General features: G+C 38.0%; 1 protein-coding gene across 5 annotated transcripts in view; it reads left to right on the plus strand.

Annotated features, from left to right (window-relative positions):
- The window catches only part of TOX (thymocyte selection associated high mobility group box), a 277437-nt gene that overhangs the window by 147994 nt on the left and 106026 nt on the right, over positions 1 to 23417 (plus strand). For all 5 annotated transcript variants that reach the window (XM_038390465.2, XM_038390463.2, XM_043507821.1 and 2 more), the window contains one exon: positions 9860 to 10102. In XM_038390465.2, coding sequence (XP_038246393.1) covers positions 9860 to 10102 — 243 coding nt within the window. The remainder of the gene's footprint in view (positions 1 to 9859; positions 10103 to 23417) is intronic.

Here is a 23417-nt window from a genome sequence, read left to right on the forward strand (position 1 = left end):
TGCTTGATAAATTAGCATATTGTGTGTTTTAAATGAATATGATTTATTGCTTATGTTTAACAGATGAAGAAACATAAAAAAAATGTTTGCAGGATCATTGACTTGAACATATCAATGGCACTGTTGGACAATTCTTGCTGAGTGTTAAGATGATTTATGTAAGAGACCGAAGGTTTCCACAGTAATGCATTATGGTCTCAAGCTATCAACTCTTGTTCATGCAGAGATTAAAAAAAAGCTGAAACACAGTTACTTCTGAAGGTCCTCCATTAAGAAATTAGAGATAAGTTGATCCTGTTTATATTCCTGGAAATATCACTGTCAAAGGCATCATCCTAACTTTCAGATGTGTATAAAGTAAATTATTGTTTTTCCTCCTCTACTGAGCATGCTGTTTTACATTACTTTCAATTCATAACTATTTCAGTTATGTAACAATATGTTCAGTAATAAAAGAGGAGACATCCTGAAGCATCTATCTTTTAAAACCTGGCATTTTTCCACAGTTCAGATGGAGAAGCCTTACTTAAATGATAAATTAAGGCACACTCCACATTGTTAGAAATGTCATTCATTTTTATTTAAATTGTGTATGCATGTGAGAAGACCATATTTTTAAGGATTTATAGATACCATATTTTGTTGAGTGCATGCATGAGTGATGCAGCCATCCAGCACATCTGTTAAACTTACCTGGTCAATGATATCTTCAAAAAGGAAAGGAGTACTTTTCTCTTTTTGCGAATACAGACTAACACGGCTGCTACTCTGAAATGACATCTTCTGCATTCTCATATAGTAATGGTTCTGCTCTTTCCACAGAGGGCTTGTGCTGGATGTTTGGATGTTTGCTGCCTCCTGTGGTTGCTCTGTTTAAAATGTCTTTTGCTTTCATTTGTCTTTCTCCATTTGCTTTTTAACCATTGATGCAGAACATTCAATACAATCATAAATATGGTTTGCTTTCTGATTTGCAGTCATCATCACCATTGGTAATGTAGGTGTTTTTTTGTTCTTATACCCTCTCCCTTAATTATTATAGTCAGGTCGTACAGCCGTTTCACATATCACTCCTGTTACAATCAGAGGACATAAGTGTGTGTGTGAGAATGGAAATAAAATGTATTGGCCTGGTTTTGCCACATACTAAAAGGATTCCTATCGATGACAAGAATCACTGCACTTGAATTTGACTAATAAAAAATAGTTTGGTGTTTGTCCATTTGACCTGCAAAAACATAATTTTTGCCTCCTTTCCAGAATTTAGCACAATTAAAATCCATAAAATTGGTGCAGGGTTTGACAAGGCTAATTGGCACAAAAGAGAAGTTTAAATGAGAAAGAATCCAGGTTGGGTTGGTGTTCAGATCTAAATGCTGATTTAAGCAAAAGCTTGGGTTTAGGTTGGCAGCTGAATCAGGGTTAAGGTTTGGGTTCAATTGTGCCAAAATCTTGCAAGCTATTCTCATGAAATTGCAGGCCAAGATGGTATCAGTATCATGAAATCAGCTAAAATGTCACAAAAATAACTTCTTGTGAGATTTCACAAACATTAAACTAGAACCATAGAATGCAGACTCCATCTGGTTTTAGATCTGTTCTGGAACCAAAACAGTATGTGTAGGTTCAACACCACCCATCTAAAATTCAAGGTGTTCCTGTTCTACGGTTCCCATTATTGACCAAATCAACTTTAAATACTCCCAAACCTATTTATAATAAATTCAGATGTGATGGAAATCCCCTTTATGATGAAATAGAAGCAAAGCCTTGATCTGTTCAATGCATTCCAATGGGGTTTAATGGTGTTCATAAAGAAGTCACTCCCTGGCTGTAATAAAGATTTAGGAACTCTCCCCAGTGCTCAACAGCTGATAAACAACTTCACCATCCCATGGCCATAGGGAGAAAAGCAGACCCAGTGCTGAAGTCCTGTTGCAGTTTTGTGCTGAGGAGATGAAAAGAGACACTGCTGCTGTTTCTTGTTGGAAAGTTAAGAGGAAGGCAATTTGTTGGTGCTGCTTTGACTAGCAGAGTGAAGGAGAGTTATCACCTGGTTACCTGGATATAGTAGAATTGTGCAAACACTATAGTGACCCTGGAAAAAAAATGACTAAGAGGTTTACAATTAAGTTGTATGCAAAATGTAATACTAATAATCCCTTATAAATAGGCTTGGTATACTTCAATTATTATTTTTTATAATTTTGACCAATAATATCAGTGTATATTTTAAAGCATTTTAAATTTTTTGATCTATATAAATTTTCACAGTTGAGGAAAACTATGAGGGATCAGTCAGTATTGTGACAGATGTTGAAATTCAAAAAGTTCAAATTTTATTATTGTTCAAACATAAATTGTCAACATCACATGTCAAAATGTTCAAAGTAAATATCCTTAAATCAAACTAAGTTCTCAAGCAGCATTTTTCTTACTTTGCATATCTGTACATTTTTATTATAAATTAAAATATTTTTCATTGGTTTGTGTGTGCATGGAGAAATTGTCATTTACTGATAAGCTAATATTTCCAAGCCTACTTATAAAACAAGGTGAGAGTAGATATGAGCTATACCTGCGAACTGCAGCAGGCAACAAGTATCCACAAAATGCTCACAGATGAGACAAACATTATTGGTGACAAGTTATTCTTGGACTACCTGCATGAATTAATTCCCTCCCCCATAACAGGACAATGCCCACATTGGGTCTGAAATATTAGTTTAGCAAAAGAACCGTCATAACTAAATTGCTAAACAACTATTTCATAGAACTAGGTTCTTCCTCATGGTTATGAATTAGGCAAACCTATTTTTCTAAAAAAAAATACAAAAAACAGTTGAAGTCATCTCTTAGATATTAATACTATACAACTGACAAAACTTTTCATATACAGCCATAGTATTACTTCAATATATTTAATATGGCTTAGTAATTAATTTCCACATAAATTACATAGTATTCTGACATTTTATTATTTTCTTTACTACTATACTACAGCTATCTTAAGAAGTTTATACAGTATAATTTGACAAAAATGTGTTAGATTATGTGTTATCAAATACACCATAACTGGTTTGCAACTAATAACCATAGCATGATACATTTTTATTATTATTGCTTTTAATGTAATGAAGAGGAGATAAATGGTAACCTCATATTTGTAATTCTTAATCTACATATATGTCTGTGTGTGCACTACAAGTAGGATTGTGGGACTTTTATGAGACTAGTGTGTCATTTATATTATAGTAAATGAAGTTACAATGTCATAATTATATACAAATAACCATTTAGTCTTAGCCCTGGTCGACACTACAAACTTATGTCAGTATAACTACGTCGCTCATGGGTGCAGATTTTCCATACCCCTGATTGACACAGTTATACGGACCTAACAGGAGAAGCCCTCCCGTCAGCATAGGTAGCTTCTTCACTATGTGCTACAATGGCCCAACTGCAGCACTGTAAGTGTAGACAAGCCCTTAGTTAAATTGCATTGCAGTTGTTGTCACTGTGTTTGAAGTGATACTACTAGTTAGGCATAAATTTTAAACATAGCAAATCAATATCTGTCTAAAGTGAAAGCTCTGTTGTTAAACATATGGACAAATCAAATAGCAAATTTGCTGAATAGCCTGAATATTAATGGAAATTTGGCCAGTATTTGGCTTATGAATATTTGCCTGTACTGGCTGCTGCTGAGTGCTGACTTCAGCAGGAACCCTGAGTGAAGAGGCACTCTTTCTCTTCCTCCTGATCAAGCAGAGCAAGAAGTAGAGGAGAGCCACACCTTCATACTCTTCCTCCTCTCTCACCAGCAAGGTAGAAGGAGAGATGCACCTTTGGCTGTTTCTCCTCCTCTTGAAAAAACTGGGAGAGGAGAGCTCCCTCTCAGTACTCCCTCTCCCCTGCTACCAGCTCTCCAAAAGCCACTCTTCTCCCTGGGGGAGACAGTGGGAGGAGGAGGAGAAACCCCAGCAGTAACTCCTCCCTGAACCCAGCAAAGAGGTGAGGGGAAAAGATTTCCCGAGGAGCTGAATTGCTGCTGGGGCTGTGGGAAAGAAAATGAAGTTCTGACCCAGTCTCCTCCCAAACATATCCCATGAATCCTTCCCAACAGGCCCAAGCAACCTAACTTTCAAAAAGACTCATGATATATGCATGTTAGCCAAATCTCAATGATGGGCTATTTGTGCAGTGTGACGAAAACTTGTCCAGAGTAGCCATAAAACTTTATTGATGTTATCGCTTTCCTTCCTTTCCCTCTCACTCTCTGTTCTTGTATTTTTCTTGTGTGTTTATGTGAAATTAGACTGTAAGCTCTTTGTGGCAGGAACCATTTATTTCAGCTGTTCTGTAGTATAATAATTTACTAGTGGCTAGTATACAGTAATGCACAATAACCTTATTATTTATTATTCAGCATATGCATTTCTATACTATTTGAATAAACCTAATTTGTTTTCTTTGTTAATGGCATGTTTTCACTCCATTCATTAAGGTTCTATTTTTGATGCCCACATTTCCTGCCTTGGTGGAGTCTCAGCATCATAGTATGGAAATACAGGGAGAAATAAGACTTAGAAACTCAATATGCCAATATTCATCTGTCTCCTAGGGAACAAAATCCCTGTGGAGAACGACACCACAAGCTAAGTGATCTAAATGGGTGGGTGAGCAGGTTGGGCTAATTTTCTAGGTTGAGAATTCCATAGAGTGAGGTTACTCCACCTGATAGGGATAATAGTTCCTCAAATTATACATGATCCTCAAATTACTCCACCTGATAGGGATAATAGGGATGAAACCAAATAGTTCCTCAAATTACTCCACCTGATAGGGATAATAGGGATGAAGTTCCTCAAATTATACATGATAGTATTGCTGCCAACTCCTCCACTCTCCCTTACCTGTTTTCAATTCCTTGTTATTTCTATTTTTGCATATATGAGTTTAACCCTGATGCTACACCAAGATATCCTCATGCAGGGACAGATCCTTAGTTGGTGAAAATGGTCATAGCTCCTTGGACTTTGGTGAAAAAACACCCCTTTGGCCATGGCAAGATGCACTGTTCTGTAGAAGCTTACTTTGCTCAGGTTTTCAGCAATACCTGAACAGCTCAGTAGCAACATGTAAAATCTTTGGTGGCAAATCCAGTTTAAAGTTTTTATTTCCATGCTGCAACAGTTCAGAATAACCTCAGGTGGGTTATTGTGATAAGAACATAAGAACGGCCATACTGGGTCAGACAAATGGTCCATCTAGCCCAGAATCCTGTCTTCTTACAGTGGCAAATACCAGTTACTTCAGAGGGAATGAACAGAACAGGTAATCATCAAGTGATCATCATCCTCTGTCATCCATCCATTCACAGCTTCTGGCAGGGGCTAGGGACACTTCAGAGCATGGTTTTACATAGCCGCCCATCCTGGCTAATATCCATTGATGGACCTATCCTCTGTGAACTTATCCAGTTCTTTTTTGTACCCTGTTGTAGTTTTGGCCTTCACAACATCCTGTGGCAAAGAGTTCCACAGGTTGACTGTGCATTGTGTGAAGAAATACTCCTTTTGTTTGTTTTAAACTTGCTGCCTATTAATTCGATTTGGTGATCCACTAATATGGCAATTTTAAAATCAAGTTTGGATGTTTTTCTAAAAGATACACCCCAGGAATTATTTTGGGGAAGTTCTGTGTGATCAGACTAGATGATCACAGTGAGCCCTTCTGGCCTTGGAATTTATGAACCTATAAATAACAAAATTCCATGATGTCTACCTTTTTGAATATTGCTTCTTCTCTTGGCCTTCTATTCAGTGGCTTTACACATCATGCTTGTCTCCATCTGTGATATTATATTAAACTAAGGAATAAATATGCTCCTAATAGCTGCTGGTCGCTCAGTTGTGCCCACTCCTGCATCGGTGCAAAAGGAGAGCAGGGGAAGAGGACAAAAGGAGCAGTCTGTTATCTCCTAATGGCTTTTTGCAGGAGCTAAACATAGTTGGAGTCCTTGAGCACACAGAGTTCACAAAGTTAGCACAGATACCCTAACTTTCACAAAGAGGACAGGAAGGTGTGGGGCTGGTTCCCACAGGCTCTGAAATGGCCCCATGTCTGTGGGTGGGAGAGGTGCAGACACTGCATCCTTGGAAAAGGGATAGGGGAACAGAAGCCACTCTCCCAGGAGTTCTGGAATGCATTCCTGAGCAGTGCACATCTGTACCAACCAGCACACCAAGTTGTGGCTGAACAACTGCATTTGGACATCAAGTAACTCTTAATTCAAATCACATGTTTAATATTGTGCTCAGGTCATTCCTTCTCACTCCCTCACAAGTGAATAAATCAGCACATTGGGAGCTGACATGACTGTATGCACAGAATCATAGGACTGGAAGGGACATTGAGAGGTCTTCTAGTCCTGTCCCTTGCACTCAAGGCAGGACTAAGTATTATCTAGACCATCTCTGACAGATGTTTGTATAACCTGCTCTTAAAAATGATGGAGATTCCACAAGCTCCCTAGGCAATTTATTCCAGTACTTAATTACCCTGATGGGAATTTTTTCCTAGTGTCCAGCCTAAACTGCTCTTTCTGCAATTTAAGCCCATTGCTTCTTGTTCTATCCTCAGAGGTTAAAGAGAATAATTTTTCCCCTCCTCCTTCTAACAACCTTTTATGTTCTTGAAAACTTTTATCATGTCCCCTCTCACTCTTCTCTTCTCCAGACTAAACAAACCCAATGTTTTCAATCTTCCCTCATAGGTCATGTTTTCTAGACGTTTAATCATTTTTGTTGCTCTTTTCTGGACTTTCACCAAATTGTCCACGTCTTTCCAGAAATGTGGCACCCAGAACTGGACACAATACTCCAGTTGAGGCCTAATCAGCATGGAGTAGAGCAAAATAATTACTTCTTGTGTCTTGCTTATAACACTGCCGGTAATACATCCCAAAATAATGTTTGCTTTTGTTTTTTGCAACAGTGTTATATTTAGCTTTTGATCCACTATGATCCCTAGGTCCCTTTCTGCAGTACTCCTTCCTAGGCAATCATTTGCCATTTTTTTATGTGTGTAACTGATTGTTCCTTCCTAAATGGAGTACTTTGCATTTGTCCTTATTGAATTTCATCCTATTTTCTTCAGACCATTTCTCCAGTTTGTCCAGATCATTCTGAATTTTAATCCTATCCTCCAAAGCACTTGCAACCCCTCCCATCTTGGTATTGTCCACAAACTTTATAAGTGTGTGCTCTATGCCATTATCTAAATCATTGATGAAGATAATGAACAGAATCGGATGAAGAACTGATCCCTGCGGGACTCCATTCGATAATCCCTTCCAGCTTGACAGTGAACCACTAATAACTACTCTATGGAAACAGGTTTCCAAGCAGTCTTGCACCCATCTTACCGTAGTTTCATCTAGGTTGTATTTCCCTGGTTTGTTTGAGGCCATGCAAGACAGTATCAAAAGTCTTACTAAAGTCAGGGTATACTACATCTACCACTTCCCCCCATCCACAAGGTTGTTACCCTGTCAAAGAAAGCTATCAGGTTCACTTGACATGATTTGTTCTTGACAAATTCATGCTGACTGTTACTTATCACCTTATTATCTTCTAGGTGTTTGCCAACTTATTGTTTAATTATTTGATCCATTATCTTTCTGGGTATTGAAGTTAAGATGACTGGTCTGTAATTCCCCAGGTTGTCCTTATTCCCCTTTTTATAGACTGTCACTTCACTATATTTGCCCTTTTCCTGTTCTCTGGAATCTCACCCATCTTTCATGACTTTTCAAAAATTATCACTAAGGGATCAGATATCTCCCCAGTTAGCTCCTTGAGTATTTATCAGGCCTGGTGACTTAAGATATCTAACTTGTCTATGTAATTTTTAACTTGTTCTTTCCCTTTTTTAACCTCTGATCCTACCTCATTTTCACTGGCATTCATTGTTAGATGTCCAATTGCTAATAAACTTTTTGGTGAAAAATGAAACAAAAACATCATTTAGCATTTCTGCCATTTCCACATTTTCTGTTATTGTGTCCTTCCCCCCCACACACACACACATTGAGTAATGGCCCTACCCTGTCCTTGGTCTTCCTCTTGCTTCTAATGTATTTGTAGAATGTTTTCATGTTACCTTTATATCTCTAACTAGTTTAATCTAATTTTTGGCCTTTCTAATTTTGTCCCGACAAACTTGTGTTATTTGTTTATATTCATCCTTTATAATTTGACCTACTTTCCACTTTTTGTAGGACTCTTCTTTGAGTTCCAGATAATTGAAGATCTCCTGGTTAAGCCAGGGTGGTCTCTTGCCATACTTCCTGTTAGGGTTCCTTCCCCACTCTGAACTCTAGGGTACAGATGTGGGGACCTGCATGAAAGACCCCTAAGCTTATTCTTACCCGCTTAAGTTAAAAACTTCCCCAAGGTACAAACTTTGCCATGTCTTGGAACAGTATGCTGCCACCACCAAGTGTTTTAAAAAAGAACGGGGAAAGAGACCACTTGGAGACATCTTTCCCCAAAATATCCCCCCAAGCCCTACACCCCCTTTCCTGGAGAAAGCTTGATAATAATCCTCACCAATTGGTACAGGTGAACACAGACCCAAACCCTTGGATCTTAAGAACAATGAAAAAGCAATCAGGTTCTTAAAAGAAAAATTTTAATTAAAGAAAAGGTAAAAGAATCACCTCTGTAAATTCAGGATGGAAAATACAGGATATTCAGATTCAGAACACAGAGGATCCCCTGCTTCCTATGGGATCTTACCTACCAACTTCCTGAGTTTGCTAAAGTCTGCCCTCTTCGTTATCTTTATTGTGCTGTTTTCCTTTCTACTATTCCTTAGAATCATGAACTCTATCATTTCATGATTACTTTCACCAAAGATATTAACTGCTTTCACCTCACACCTCTCCTTTCCTATGCAGTCCTACTTTAGTCATATCCACCATAATACTCACTTCCCCCTTCAAAATATATCAGCATGTCCACACTACCCTTCCTTATACTCAAATGAGCCTACTTGCTGCAGGAAGATAACAAACAAATAAAATCAATTATCTACCTTGGTATATTCCTCTAGCGTTACTTGTATCTTTATCTTGCATCAGATTAAACCACATGACTTTAAATAGCAACAACAGTCAGTAAAAGACTAAACAATGACATCATGGAATACATTGTTTAGATATAGCATAAATAGATGTATGTGTGAGTTTATAGACTAAGAAAAAATCTATATTTTATTCTTCAGATATAATTACTTTATATTTTTATAAAATATATTTGAATATTCATACAATGTGCATGCCATTTCTATATCAATTTGTTTCTTTTGTAGCAGAATGAATGTATGGTTGTTATATAAAACTAAAATCAGTAGCAAAAGAACAGAATTTCTTTTTCAGTATGTAACTCTTGATCTGAGTTTTAAGAAACATTTTGATCCAATGTTAATTTTATAAATGGCTTTCCTTTACCACAAGTCCATGAAAAAGGTATGCACCTAGATGAAGACTCTTGGAAAATTTTAATAGGACCCTTGAAATCTGTTTGCATTCACTTTCTTGAAAAAAAAAAATCTGTCTAATGGGAGCTGTGCAAGTACCAGCGATTGTTATGCTTTGAGGCAATTTTTATTCCATACATAATGGTTAAACTCTACCATTATAATGTATGAGTGTTTAAAATGCTCTCTTTGCTAAGTTGAAATTACTACATAATAATGTATGATGATTGGATTTTAGTTTGTTTGTGTGTAACTATTGTTTTATTTTAATTTTTGTTTGATTTGAAACAATATCTGTATTTTCTTTTTACAGTCTTTTCCTGGTCCAAGTCTTGAAAGTGAAGATTTTAACATACCTCCCATAACTCCTCCATCATTACCTGACCACTCACTGGTGCACCTGAATGAGGTAGAGTCTGGGTACCACTCTCTGTGTCACCCAATGAACCATAACGGCCTGCTTCCATTCCATCCACAAAACATGGACCTACCTGAAATTACAGTGTCCAACATGCTTGGCCAAGATGGGACACTGCTTTCCAATTCACTTTCTGTGGTAAGAATTTTTAGTCTTTGATTTTAGGGCTAATTTAATTTAGGTTGTTGGTTTTTTAAAATGTGGATATCTATATCTGTTTAAAATACTGTCAGTAGGCTATATCCAGGTCTCCCTGAAATCATCACAAGTGGTTCTGCTCTGTCCCTAGTTTTACTCTGGTTACAGAGGATGAAATCCTGCCCTATTAACTCCAATAGAATTACTGCTGCTTTACGGTGGTGTTATTGTGAACAGAATCAGGCCAGTGTCATTGACTTCAGATGAAACAGGATTTATGTTTTGTGTTTCTTTACCAGGTTCTTTCTATTCTGATTTGTCTATACAGAGAGATCTACAGAAATGTACTGTTTCCTTTCTTGTTTACTTTACTTTAGTAAAACAGCAAATGTCTTTCTTTCACTCTAGGCCAAATCTTGCAGCCTTTTCATAATTCACAGTCCTTATCCATACAGAGCTCCCATTGAAGTGATTGGGAGAGTTAAGTCTATCCAATAGTCATTATGGGCCTGGTCCTGAGAAGAATTATATTTTCAGTCATTTCTATATTGGTTAAATTGATTACAAGACGTGCAAAATCACATAAATATCCTGTTTTTCACAAGGCATTAAGAATAAGCTGCAAACTTTTTGTATGCCAGCTATACACCAATTTATGTCCTCATATTTTAGAGCAGAATATGACCCTCAAGGGTATATTGTATGGGAGGAAAAGTTTTTTTCATAGAGGAATACAGATACATTTCTGGGATATTTTAAAAAATTGTTTGGACTTCTACAAAATGTATGAAATACATTATTCAGCCTCCTTGAAAAAGAAAGAGTTGAATGGTGTGAAAGGATCTAAGAATCAGAAATACCTAAAGAAAGTAGAACTAGCACTTGGCACTTCAATAAAGAGTAAAAGCAATGTTTCATTGAATTGATCTCTTTTATGCCTGGGCTATGGTTTGGAAACTAAGCATTCTTTTAAGCATTGATGTTCCACATTAGTCTTTTGCAAAGAACTATGAAGAAAAGGCCTTGAGAGTCTGTAGATTGTCACAGTGAATTATTGGATCAAGGGCAAATACAAAAAAGCTGAATAGTATAACTAAACAATTCTGCTTTGGGGAATTTATGTAGATCAGGACAAAACAGAAGTAAATTACAGGAAATATGCACTGGTTGGAAGGGAAAAGGCGCTATATTTACTAAATGAATCCTGAACAATGATAGGTAAATTAAACATGATAATCCAGGCATCATTTATTGGGCTATGGATGTCTCCTTCCTCTTACAACCCATAATAACCTTCCACCATGATCAATTTGTTATAGGGCCACAATTTTCTTTGCACAGAATGTAGGTATATTACTGCTTATATCCTTGAAGAGAGATATTCATTGTTGTGGAAGTAGGTTGATGAAGTAATTTTAGTTTCAAGTGCAGATACCAAAAGTTACCTGTCCACAGTGAGTAGGAAAACAAGATATTTATGTAAAATTAAAAGTATTATTTTTATCAAAGACATGGACTCAGAATTTGTGTAGTCAAGAAAGGAAAGATTCCTCAGGCTTATGGCAAGTGCATGTTCCTATGCATTTTGAATACAGTACCTCCAAATATATTTTTGTGTGTTCCATGGGTACTGTAGACTCATCTTTGCCTTTAAAATAAAGTATTGTATCTGTTGCCACAAAGTCATACTGCAGATTGATTTACATTTGAACAGCTTTCTCTGGGATGAAAGCCTTTATAACTGTATTTCTGACCTAAGTCTCTCCTTTCTTCTCCAATCCCATGCTGAGCTTCTCCATTTTGCAGCCTTTTCCTTGTTCTCTCACACACAGGGTTTGTCTGAATTGTTAGTTATAACCTGAGTGTTCCCCTAATTCAGGTCCTGTCCACACCCAGTACCCTTTAACTCAAGTGTGGTAGAGCTTTGAACTGGAGTTGGCTGGCCTGTCATGGTATATACTACAACTCCAGTTAGCGCAGTTTGACAGCTAACACAATCACTGTATTCAGGTTGAGTGTTATTTTGCATTCTTACTCGTGGGACACTAACTTGAGAGCAGTTAACTCAAGTGTAGATAACTTGAGTTAACTATGCAATGAAGACAGTGATTCCACTGTGCTTTTGGTGTTCCACAACACCAAGGAAGACAGATGATTTTGTGAAGAGCCAGCATTTTTTATTTGCATTTGAAACATACCCCTTATTTATATAACCCAGAAACGTAAAGGTTTCTTTTTCTGCACATCATTCTACCTTTTTGATATTACTCATCACCACCCTTTAAGCTTCATTTTTACTGTTTTGTCTAACACTGATCCATACCAATAATTTATGCCAAAGTGTGCTAGCATATTTCCTGAAACTGAAACTCCTTTATCTATTTCTCAAACCTCTCCAAATTCTTGTTACCATATATTCACTAATATATCACTCTATCTTGCAAATTTGGACACCAGTCAACTAGTTCCATTTCCCAGGTCACTAATAAATATTTTCAGTAGAATTGTTCTTAGCATTGAACCTTTGGGTTCTTCCCTACCTTGACCCATTTATCCTCTGTATTAGAATTTACTGGGTTTTGATCAAATTCAGCTCTGGCGTAAGGTACAACTGCATTGAATTTGGCCTGTATACTTTCATCCTTTCTGCTAACCTGTTCTCAAGCTATATCAATATTTTAGCAATGATGCCTACATTTTTATTCTGTATTTGAACCGTTGGGTGGTCTGCAATTGGCTGACAAGAGCTCAGGTTACACTTTTTTAGATAATGACTTAGTTAATGCTAAGCTGATGGAAGTAAACAAACAAAGCCGGAAAATACTGGGTGTACAGATCATGGCATTTCTCTTTCATCTCAGCTATCAAGTGTTTGCCATTGTAAAATGAGAATTTGCTTGAGTAAGGACTGAGTAAAAGCTAATGCCTTTAGAATTTGGCTCAGTATGATTACAAGTTATTGTGCACTATGCACTCAAAAGCAGCTTTTAACAGACTCACACTAAAACTGCTGGTTTATTAAAATCTCATTCAGGAAAAACTCGCACTTGAAAGCCCTTAGAGTAAAGACTGTAGGATTTGACTCAGTATCTGTAAGAGTTGTCATCTGTAGAAGTGCTTAAGCACACAAAATAAGAACCCAGTACCAGCTCAGGGAATTCATATTAAGGATCAATTTCTTATGGATTTTTTTACACTGTGGGAATTCTCTTTCTAAAAAATGTTACAATGCTGGGAGATGGGACTTTCCCACTGCCATTTACAGTATCTGACAGTCAAATTGGGAATTAGTCTGCTTTGAAGTTTTGAGATTGATTGAAGTCTCTCTCACTCTCTACTGTTCGAAAACATCACTAAAATTTCCCTTTTCCTACATTGTGCTGTCAGTTCATGTTTGCGTCTATATTCTTATCTGGCTCTCTGTTTTCTGCCAAAGCAACATGCACACATTCATTTTTTTACAGTATCCTCAAATGCAGATTTCTCAAGACATTTCATTTATATAGTAGTTTTAGATATACGGAACTCAATATTTGTACAGAATTTCTTCTGGCATTGCAAAACTGGGTCTGGGTCCTCAAGTCAAAGCCAAGAACTGTGTTATGTACAAGAAGTTTAAAATGGACATAACTGAGATCTGCCTACATCTCAGATTGCTTAGATATCTGGGTATAATCAGATAATAAAGTTGCATTAATTGTCTTGTAGCATGTTGGTTTGTCTGTGGTGGAAGAGAATAAGGAGCCTTTTCCCATGTGCTATAATTGAGGCATCTCCCTTACAACTAGGTCTGTCTCGTTTCCGGTGGATGTCAGCCTGTCTATACTTCCAGGGGCTGTATAATCTTCCTGAAATGCTCCTTAAAACTGTCAGAAATACCCACTAGAAATTTGCAAATAAAGCTGTCTGCACAGATTTCTCATGAGAGGATGCATGTATCTGCAAAATGCCTTTTAAGGTGCTAAAAATTGAAATATTTCTGTATGTTCATTTGCTCAACATAAAATTATAGACACACCCAGCCAGGGTCTGTTGAATGTCCTATGATTGCTTAAGAGTTTTTCTAGGCAATCAGAATTAAATTTCACAGTACAGCTTTTACATTAAGAAAACATCAGTATTGTTAGCATGTTCTTATATGTAACAGGCTTTTTTTAACAGTGTGGTTTATAATGCTGTATAGAACATTTACAAGAAAAAATAAAGGGGATTTCAATTTCTCCGAATGCTTCAAATTTCAAGTTTTGAAGTTTAAAGTGGAAGTGATGTTAAAAGTAATAAAACTGGGGGATTTAGTTCCAGAATGCTCTATTTGTACTGACAACAAAAGGCAGAATAATGTATATACTTGGGTTTATTGTCATTTTTAGAAGACAATCAAGGCACACTTTGAATTCAAAGGCTACTGTACAACTGTTTTGACAACCATCACATCAGTAGGTAGTTTGCAGGACATATGAAACTGAAACAGAAATGTTTCTTTAGGTCTATAGGGAGTGCAGTACATCAATGAATTCAGAGGTATTAGAGCAGCATGAATTTCTAATATGTTGCTATTATGGAAAAGACCACTGGCATATTGAATAATGTAGCTTTCAAAAGAGAGCAGAAAATGTGATTACAGACAATTTCATTGCTGTTTTTAAAATAAATATTTTCAAAATCTTTATTTCATGTTGTGCATACAATATGTAACAGTGGACTAGAGCTAAAGCTCTTTTAGGACACCAAAGAGCAGATGATGTCAGCTGTAATTATTCAGATGTGGAATAATAGAAGCATTCGTTTAAAATAAAATGGATGTCACAGGGGCCTGGGTCCTTATATAAAAAAGCAATAAAAAGAAATGATTTTGCCCACTTTGACAGAAGAATAAAGGTAATGAATAATTATTTAACATTATGCCCCAATTCATCAAAGCCTGAGCAAATACATATTTTTTCATGAATTATATTTTTTTAGCTATGCAGCCCATGAGAGAGTAATATCTTAAACAAAATATGCCACTGTAATGCAGTGTAGGAAATCGGACACCTATTTTATTTTCATTTTCCATATCATGTAGAACGCAGCTACTGTTTCTTATTAATAGAGCAATTGCTAATAAAATGATGTAGGAGATTGTTGTTCTAGCTAGGACATGTTTAAGAGACTTTGTTTCACCAGCTTAATACATATTAGTTTAAATTTAATATTCATGACTAATCTTGTGGCTGACCTAAATGGTTGATTTTTTTGGCACCTTTGAGTATTAGAGCAAAGCACTGAGTCAAACAGAAATTTTATATTGCTGATGAACAAAACTGATACCTTTCTTTACCCTAACGAGACAAAATATTTTCCCCTTATTAATCTAAGTGTTGAAATTTGAATCATGCTTGAATAGCACATAGTCCTTTTTTCCCTGCCCTATATTTCATATGACAGTGGTATAAGATACTTTTATTTTATTCTCCAGTGAATACTTCACATTTGTACCTCATTACAAGGCTGGTCTTCACTTTAGATCAAAATTTACTCTTATTCCACACAGACCTGCTGTTACCCAAATGTTATTACTGTGAATTATTGCCATCAAAAATGCCGAATCATAAAAGCAAGATAATAGAACACCTCATGTTGAAGCAATGAATTTTTATCATCTCAGGCCCTTTCATTTTGGAGGGTGATCTTTTTCACACAGATTTTAAAAGTCTGAGTTTTGCATTGAAATTAGCCTTGACAGGCTGAGGGACGTGGCAGTTTGTGTGTATGTTGTTGGGCAGCGTAGCCAAAGGAATGTACACTCAGATCTTCAGCTGTTGTAGTTGGTGTAGCTTCATTGTTGACAATGGAGCTATGCTGATTTATGCCACTTTAGGACCTGGTACATAATGGTTAGCTTTCCGTTCTCATGTTGCCTCCTCCAATGTTCTGACATTAGAAAGACCGTTTATACGACCTATGAAGAAGAGAAGGTTAAGAGGTGACTTGATCAGGGTTCTATAAACAGTTATATCCTAGGTGGGGGGAAGATGTCTGATAATAGAGAGCTCTTCAGTCAAAGACAGACTTATAAGCAGATCCTATGATTAGAAACTGAAGCTAGATTAAGTGGAGACAAGGCATGCATTTTTAACTGTGGCAGTGATTAACCATTGGAACAACTTTCCAAGGGATGTGTTAGATTCTTCATTACTTAAAATCTTGAAATAGAGATTGCATAACTTTCTAAAAGCTATTCTCTAGCTCTACCATGAGCTATTAGACATCATGCGGGAAATTAATGGATGAAATTATATAGCCTATGTTATGCAGGAGTTCAGACTAGGAGATCACAGTGGTTCTTATGACCTCAAAGTCTATGAATAAGCTGCAACCCATAATTGTCTGTAACCATTAATCATCTACATTAAGAAACCAGGCTAGATGTTCAAGCATAGGCATACACTCATTTCAGGATAACTTCAGACACCATCTCTACAATGTCTGATGCAGCCATTGGATTACTAACCAATCAGCATATGTTTTTAATTTGTTCACCTATCAGGAATGTCAGATTGTTCATACTTGAAGTTCAGTGGTTGAGACTCTTGGAAATAGTATGTTTCACAAATTAATCCAAAAATGGTGTCATATTTCAAGTAGAATTGGTACGGTGACAAATTTCATTTTTGGAGAACAATCTTCCATAGTTATCCTAAAAAAATTGCTGAGATTTGGGGAAATATTTTATTGAACATTTTTTCATAGCAATCACTCATCAATTGAATTTATTGATGTTTTATTCATTGCACAAGGAGGTGAAAAAAACTTACCATGATATTAAATCCTGGCCAGCGCTAATTAGCTATCACTGCAGATATGAAGAAATGGGCTATAGACTACAATTCAGTTGCATGGATGGATGGTTAATATATTATGGAGCTAATGCCTGGTAGTAAGTATGGCATTTTGTACATGCAGCTCCTTCATAAGTGATTAATGCACAAGCAGTGTCACAGCTGCAAGTGTCACACACAACAGAAAAGAGAGTATGCAGATAGAGAAAACATAACCCATGGAAATGTCAGAATTTCTGAGATTTCCAGCAGCAGAGATGCTGACTTTAATCTGCTGTGTTTAATATAGTGTGTAGATGTCGAAAACAGCAAGATAATGAAATGTTTCTGAAGACTTGCTCAGGCTTTGGCAAAAAACACTGTAGACATGTTAAGGCCTATTGATGCAGTTGAAATGAAATGTCAATTTCAAAAATTGTGAAGATGCTTTTATGAGGAGCAAAAGGAGGCAGGAGCCCACATTATAGAGTAAAGGGGGAAAATTGTGCATCAAACAGAAAGGCCTGCTCCCTCTATTGCTGTCCTGCTTCGCTACTTTTCTTTACTTAAGTGGAATGCATTTACTTTGCTTTATTCTACCTGAGAACAACTGAAAAGATATTGAATCTTCCATGGATCAGACTGACCTTTACCTCATCTCAGCCCAGAGGATACAGAGCTACAGCATATGGAGAATAGCAATCTCAACATGCAATACACTTTATTGATCTTAGCAGTCATTTGCATTCTGGAATCTATAGTTTGCAGTGGCTGCACTTCTATATGGGGACTGGGGAAGCCAACCCCTTATTTGAGAACTTCATGCACAGTACTTGACCTGTACTATGCACTATGGCTGCACTTTGAATGCCCTTTCTCTAGCTTATTCTCTTCCATCTGTAATGTAGTAAGTATTTGGCAAAACTACAGATTTACCCTGGCAAAAATAGCCTAGCCTGGACTTGTTGCCTTCCTTCTTTTAAGGGATGTCCTCCTGAAGTCATGTAGCTGTGATATTTTTCATTTTTCCATTTATCTCTTTTAAAAGCTTTTACGAAACTTTGCCTGCCATGATTTCTTTTTCAAACAAAATAGTTTGGCCCTCTTTTTACCAAAGCAAAAATAAATGCTACCCAGGAAGCACTGCCTGGGGGCAGCCTTACAGTAAAAAAAAAAACAAGTGTGCAGGTGTGCTTCAGGAGGAAACATGCTCAGTAAGGCAGGAGATTTCACTTTCAAGGTGTTTTGGAGGTTCTAACCACCAAACAACAGTTAATAAGGTGTTTGTTATTTTTATCCTTTGATAACGTTCCTTCTAAATCCAAATGTTAATTTAAACAGAAATCTTTATGAGGCAGGCCACCTTACCTCAAGTTGGGCACTCCCTGCTCTAGCCTTTTCTTATTAATAACATATAAGCCACTTCTGAGCCCAGGTCTCTCTCTGTGTGTGTGTCTCTCTCCCTCCCTTTTTAATTATTATTATGGATGCAAAATAAAATCTTCACAAAGATACCTTTCAAAGGCCCTTTTCCCCTGTCCTTCCTGATTTGGGGATTCCATAAAGACAGCGTGTCAAATGCTAACCTTCACTCTGTCTTTAGTCTGATCCTATCGCTCACCCTCATGCTTACCGGTATATGAACCCACCTATATTCCCTCTCACACACACACTTGCACTGAAATACATTCATGAGGACAGATTGGAAACACCGTCTCAATATGTAGTCTCACAGTGTATTGCACAATACGAAGGGGTTCTCAAACTGGGGGTCAGGACCCCTTAGGGGGTCACAAAGTTATTTCAGGGCAGGTCACAAGCTGTCAGCTTCCACCCGAAAGCCCGCTTTGCCTCCAGCATTTATAATGGTGTTAAATATATAAAAAGTGTTTTTAATTTATATGGGGGGGGGGTCGCAGCCCCTTGCTATGTGAAAGGGGTCACCAATACAAAAGTTTGAGTACCATTGGCTTAGAGTAACTTCCTTGCAGCATCAAAGAAATATTACTTTGCTAATATAATATAACAATGGATCGACTTTTACTGAACTGCAGTTTGTTTACAAAATGGAAAAAAACCTGAATACCGTAGCACTGCTGGCTTTAGGAGTACATGCCTTGACTGCTGCCCAGGAACCTGTAATCTTTGGGGCCATGTTAGAGAATTATTCCCAGTTGCTTATTTGTGGGGCGTGTTAAATTCTAAACAAAGGCAACCCTATCTGGTGGAGCTATCTCATCTAACGTATTTGTCAGTATCTCTCTGTATTTACTTATTGTTTCACAGTGCCCAGCAGTTACTAGGTATTTCCCAGAAGACCAGAGAGCCTCTGCTCCAGTCTAAACATAAGACATGACCTAACGAAGTGAGGTGATGAATAGTGACTTATAGCAATACAATTATGAGCATCTCATTATTGTTTGTTCGTATTGCAGTCGCACCTAGGATCCCCAGTCATGGACCAGAACCCCCCTGTGCTGGGTTATGTGTAAAACACAATAACGATGGTCCTAGCCCCAAAGAGTGACTCATTTTAGGCTTGTGCACCTAGTGGCCATTCAGCGAGGGGCTTTTATATATATATATATATATATATATATATATATATATATATATATATATTTATATAATAAATATATGGAAGATGGAGATATTAGTGTGAATGTTTCTAACTCACTTATTGTGGGAATCAAGGGAGGGATAGATTTACAAAAAGGATTGAAATGAGGGCAGGATGGTGAGCTAGTGCAGAAGTCAGAACACTGATGTGTTACGGTCTTGCCGATCTTTAAAGAAGAGAGGCATGAGTACTGGGGGCAGGGTCATTTTCTCCGTAGGACTGTCCTGACTGCCAGATGGTGCTGGTAGCAGTGTTAACAGTATACACATACTATTCCCTGAACGTATGAATAGTATGTGTATATTGTTAACACTGCTACCAGCCTTCAGAAAAGGGAATGCAAAAGACAGGAGGAGGTGAAATCTAGCATCTATAGGCCTCTCTTTTTGTCCCAAGATGGTGCTGGTTGAAGGATCCGTACCATATATAACCCATGGTCTGAGCTCAGAACTAAACCACAGGCCTCTACCACTTGAATTAAATGAATAACTCCACAATTCCAAGTACCAGGCTGCTGTCTTCTATGTGGATCAGTCACTAGAGGAGACATAACAGATTTAGCTAGCATATTGCACACCCTCCCTGTCTAAGGAAGTTTGGACCAAATCTCTGAGCTCTACAGAAGTTTAAATCCCCATACAGTTTTGTATTCATCTCACCATGGGTTACAGCAGGGGTACAACCCCTAACATTTAGCTGCAAAGCATTTTAGTTAGAGTAATGTCTTTAGCTGATAGTAGTAGTAGGCTTTATCTTCCATGTGGACTGGAGGTGGATGTGACATATGTCATTAGCCATGAGATGATGCCTTTTTCTCTGGTGTTTCCTGGAGTAACAGGGAAGTGCGAAGGTGCCAAAGGGCTACCTGACTTTCCTAGGCCTGATCTGGCCCTATAGTGATGCTGGCAGTGTTAGCACTGTTGTGGAGCTGCATGCTCTAAATCTCTACAGTCCTTGTGGTGCCTGGCCTAGTTCTAGAAATTTGGGATCTGATCTTGCAATTGCTCCACATAACGTCAATTGGATTTTTGTGCCTGGAAAGCTTAAAGGATGAGGCCCTTGATAAGAATCCAATGTATTTTTATTCAGAGATGGGACTTCTAATAACCTTAAAAATTACCTTCATTCCCATATAAAGAGTTTTAGATATTAGCTCGTAACTAAACTGCAGTTCCTTGCACTTCAGCGCTTTAATGAAGTTTATTATCCTTCTCTCTTGATAAGGTAGCATAAAAAGTGTTCAGAACTGTAGGCTTAGTGCTGATTTAGCTATTAGCCACAGCTTAAGTTGCCTGACAAAAAAAATACACATTGTAAAATAACGCTTGGTGAATTTTTTTAAAGTTGGGCTATTTAGAAAATGCACTAGACAATAGTACTAACAATGCTTTGCTCTTCTATAGCAACTTTCCTCTGTCTGTGTCAAAGCGCTTCACAGTCATTAATTAACTAAGACATCCTATGCCCCTTGAATAACATTACAAATGTGTTTTATTTACAGTATCAACCCCTCATTCTTCCAAGGCACTCAAGACACTGTGCAGCAGCATAAAAACAAAGGCATTTTAATAAAAACATAATATAATACCATTCACTCAAAATATGACCACACAGATGAAGAGGCCCAAGTTGAAAAAGGGTGTGAATAAGACAGATTTCAGAAGAAGAGTGATTTTAAGCTATCAGACCCACCAAAAGGGTGATCACAAGCTAATTTCATATGATGATCAATCATTAAATAGTGGGGTGGAGTCAGGGGTGAAAGTAAAATTTAAAGCTTACTGGTACGGGGGCCAGCTCCCTTCCCTGCTTTCCACCCTCCACCCCCCACCCCCCGGAAGTGGCGGGGCCTCGGGCGGAAGGGGCGGGGCTGGGAGGTTAGCATCCCCCAGCCAACCCTTCCATGCTGCTTGGCCCATGCCTCCTGGAGTTCCCATGGTGATTTAAAGGGCCTGGGGCTCCGGCCGCTGCTGCTGCCACAGCAACGACCGGAGCCCTGGGCCCTTTTAAATTGCCGTCCCCAGGGCAGCTGCTCCTTTTTCTCCCCTCCCCCCCATTGGCAGATTTTTAAGCAAGGCGGCAGCGCTCTTAAGTAAGTCCGTAGGGGCCGGTACTGGCAGCCACCTTTTACCAGTATGCTGTACCGGCCTGTACCACCTTACTTTCACCCCTGGGTGGAGGGAGAGCACAGGTAGCAGGATAGTTAAGGGTCTCAAAAGAAACAAACTTAAAGACTATCCACCACTTAACATACATCCCTAGTAAAGAACTTGTAGTGGGTATAATATGATCATGATAGCTCAAACTAGTAGGCAGTCATACAACCACATTCTGGACAAGCTGAAAGTGATAGAGCAGCGCTATCAGGAGCCCTGTAAAGATACTTCAGGGATGGCTTCACCAGTCTTTGAAATGCAGCCAGCTCTAAAATGAAATACAGTATCACTTTAACGTGACACTACACGACAGATCATTTGATCCAATAGTAATACTACTCTTACTGACAGGTTTCAGAGTAGCAGCCGTGTTAGTCTGTATTCGCAAAAAGAAAAGGAGTACTTGTGGCACCTTAGAGACTAACAAATTTATTAGAGCATAAGCTTTCGTGAGCTACAGCTCACTTCATCGGATGCATTTGGTGGAAAAACAGAGGAGAGATTTATATACACACACACAGAGAACATGAAACAATGGGTTTATCATACACACTGTAAGGAGAGTGATCACTTAAGATAAGCCATCACCGGCTTATCTTAAATGATCACTCTCCTTACAGTGTGTATGATAAACCCATTGTTTCATGTTCTCTGTGTGTGTGTGTATATAAATCTCTCCTCTGTTTTTTCCACCAAATGCATCCGATGAAGTGAGCTGTAGCTCACGAAAGCTTATGCTCTAATAAATTTGTTAGTCTCTAAGGTGCCACAAGTACTCCTTTTCTTACTACTCTTACTGACATTGAGTCAGTACTGAGCTAATGCCTCTGTAAGCTGTTAGGAGTCACGGGGCTGCTAGAGGTATTGTTTTTGCATCAAGTGGTCAGGACCTCATTAGTATCTTTTGATATAAAAACAGTACATTTATCGGTCTTGTTTCAGTGTCTGCCCACTCACCACATACCTCATACTCTCTTGTTCAGCAAACACTCATCTTGTGCCCTTCTTTCATGCCCATGCATTCCTGCATGCTCCCTCTTGTGGGTGGAAATCCCTTCCTGACCCCCTCTACCATGCTTCCTACCTCTGGCCACTAGGGTCCCTTTCAATGTCCGCAGTGCCAAGGAAACTGTCCATCGTCGAGAGAGTTTGCGCAAAAACAGTTCAGCCATTTGTGATAACATAATATTTTGCAAATAGTACAGTGCAATACCTAGTTTTTCTACAACGTAAAATACACATGTATTACCCCTGCTATTGCAGGAGCCTCAGGCATTGGTGTCACCTCAGTCTCTCCTTTCTCTGCCTCTGGCACACAATAGTTTAGTCTTCTGAGGACTGAAATGCTTTAACCTAACTAAAGTCATTGACCTCAATATAGGGGTATCAGGTGAAATTCAGTGGATCTTGACATACAGGAGGTCAGACTAGATGATCACCATAGTCCCTTCTGGCTTTAAACTCTATGAAATTATCTCGCACATTACTCTGTGTATGGTAGACAGAGTCCATAAACATTATTTATATGAAGAGAACACAGTAAGCCATACGTCTTATGATCATTGTTTATTATTATTATTTCTTATCTTTATTGGTGTAGCACCCAAACATAGAGGAAAACACTCTCCTTTCCCCCAAAGAGCATGTAACCTAAAACAAAGACAGAAGGACCCGGGGGAGGGAAACAATATACAAGCAAAGTGATCTGTGTGATGAGAGGCACATCTTACTATTTACAC

This window comes from Dermochelys coriacea, chromosome 2 (assembly GCF_009764565.3).
Source record: "Dermochelys coriacea isolate rDerCor1 chromosome 2, rDerCor1.pri.v4, whole genome shotgun sequence".
Lineage (NCBI taxonomy): Eukaryota > Metazoa > Chordata > Testudines > Dermochelyidae > Dermochelys > Dermochelys coriacea.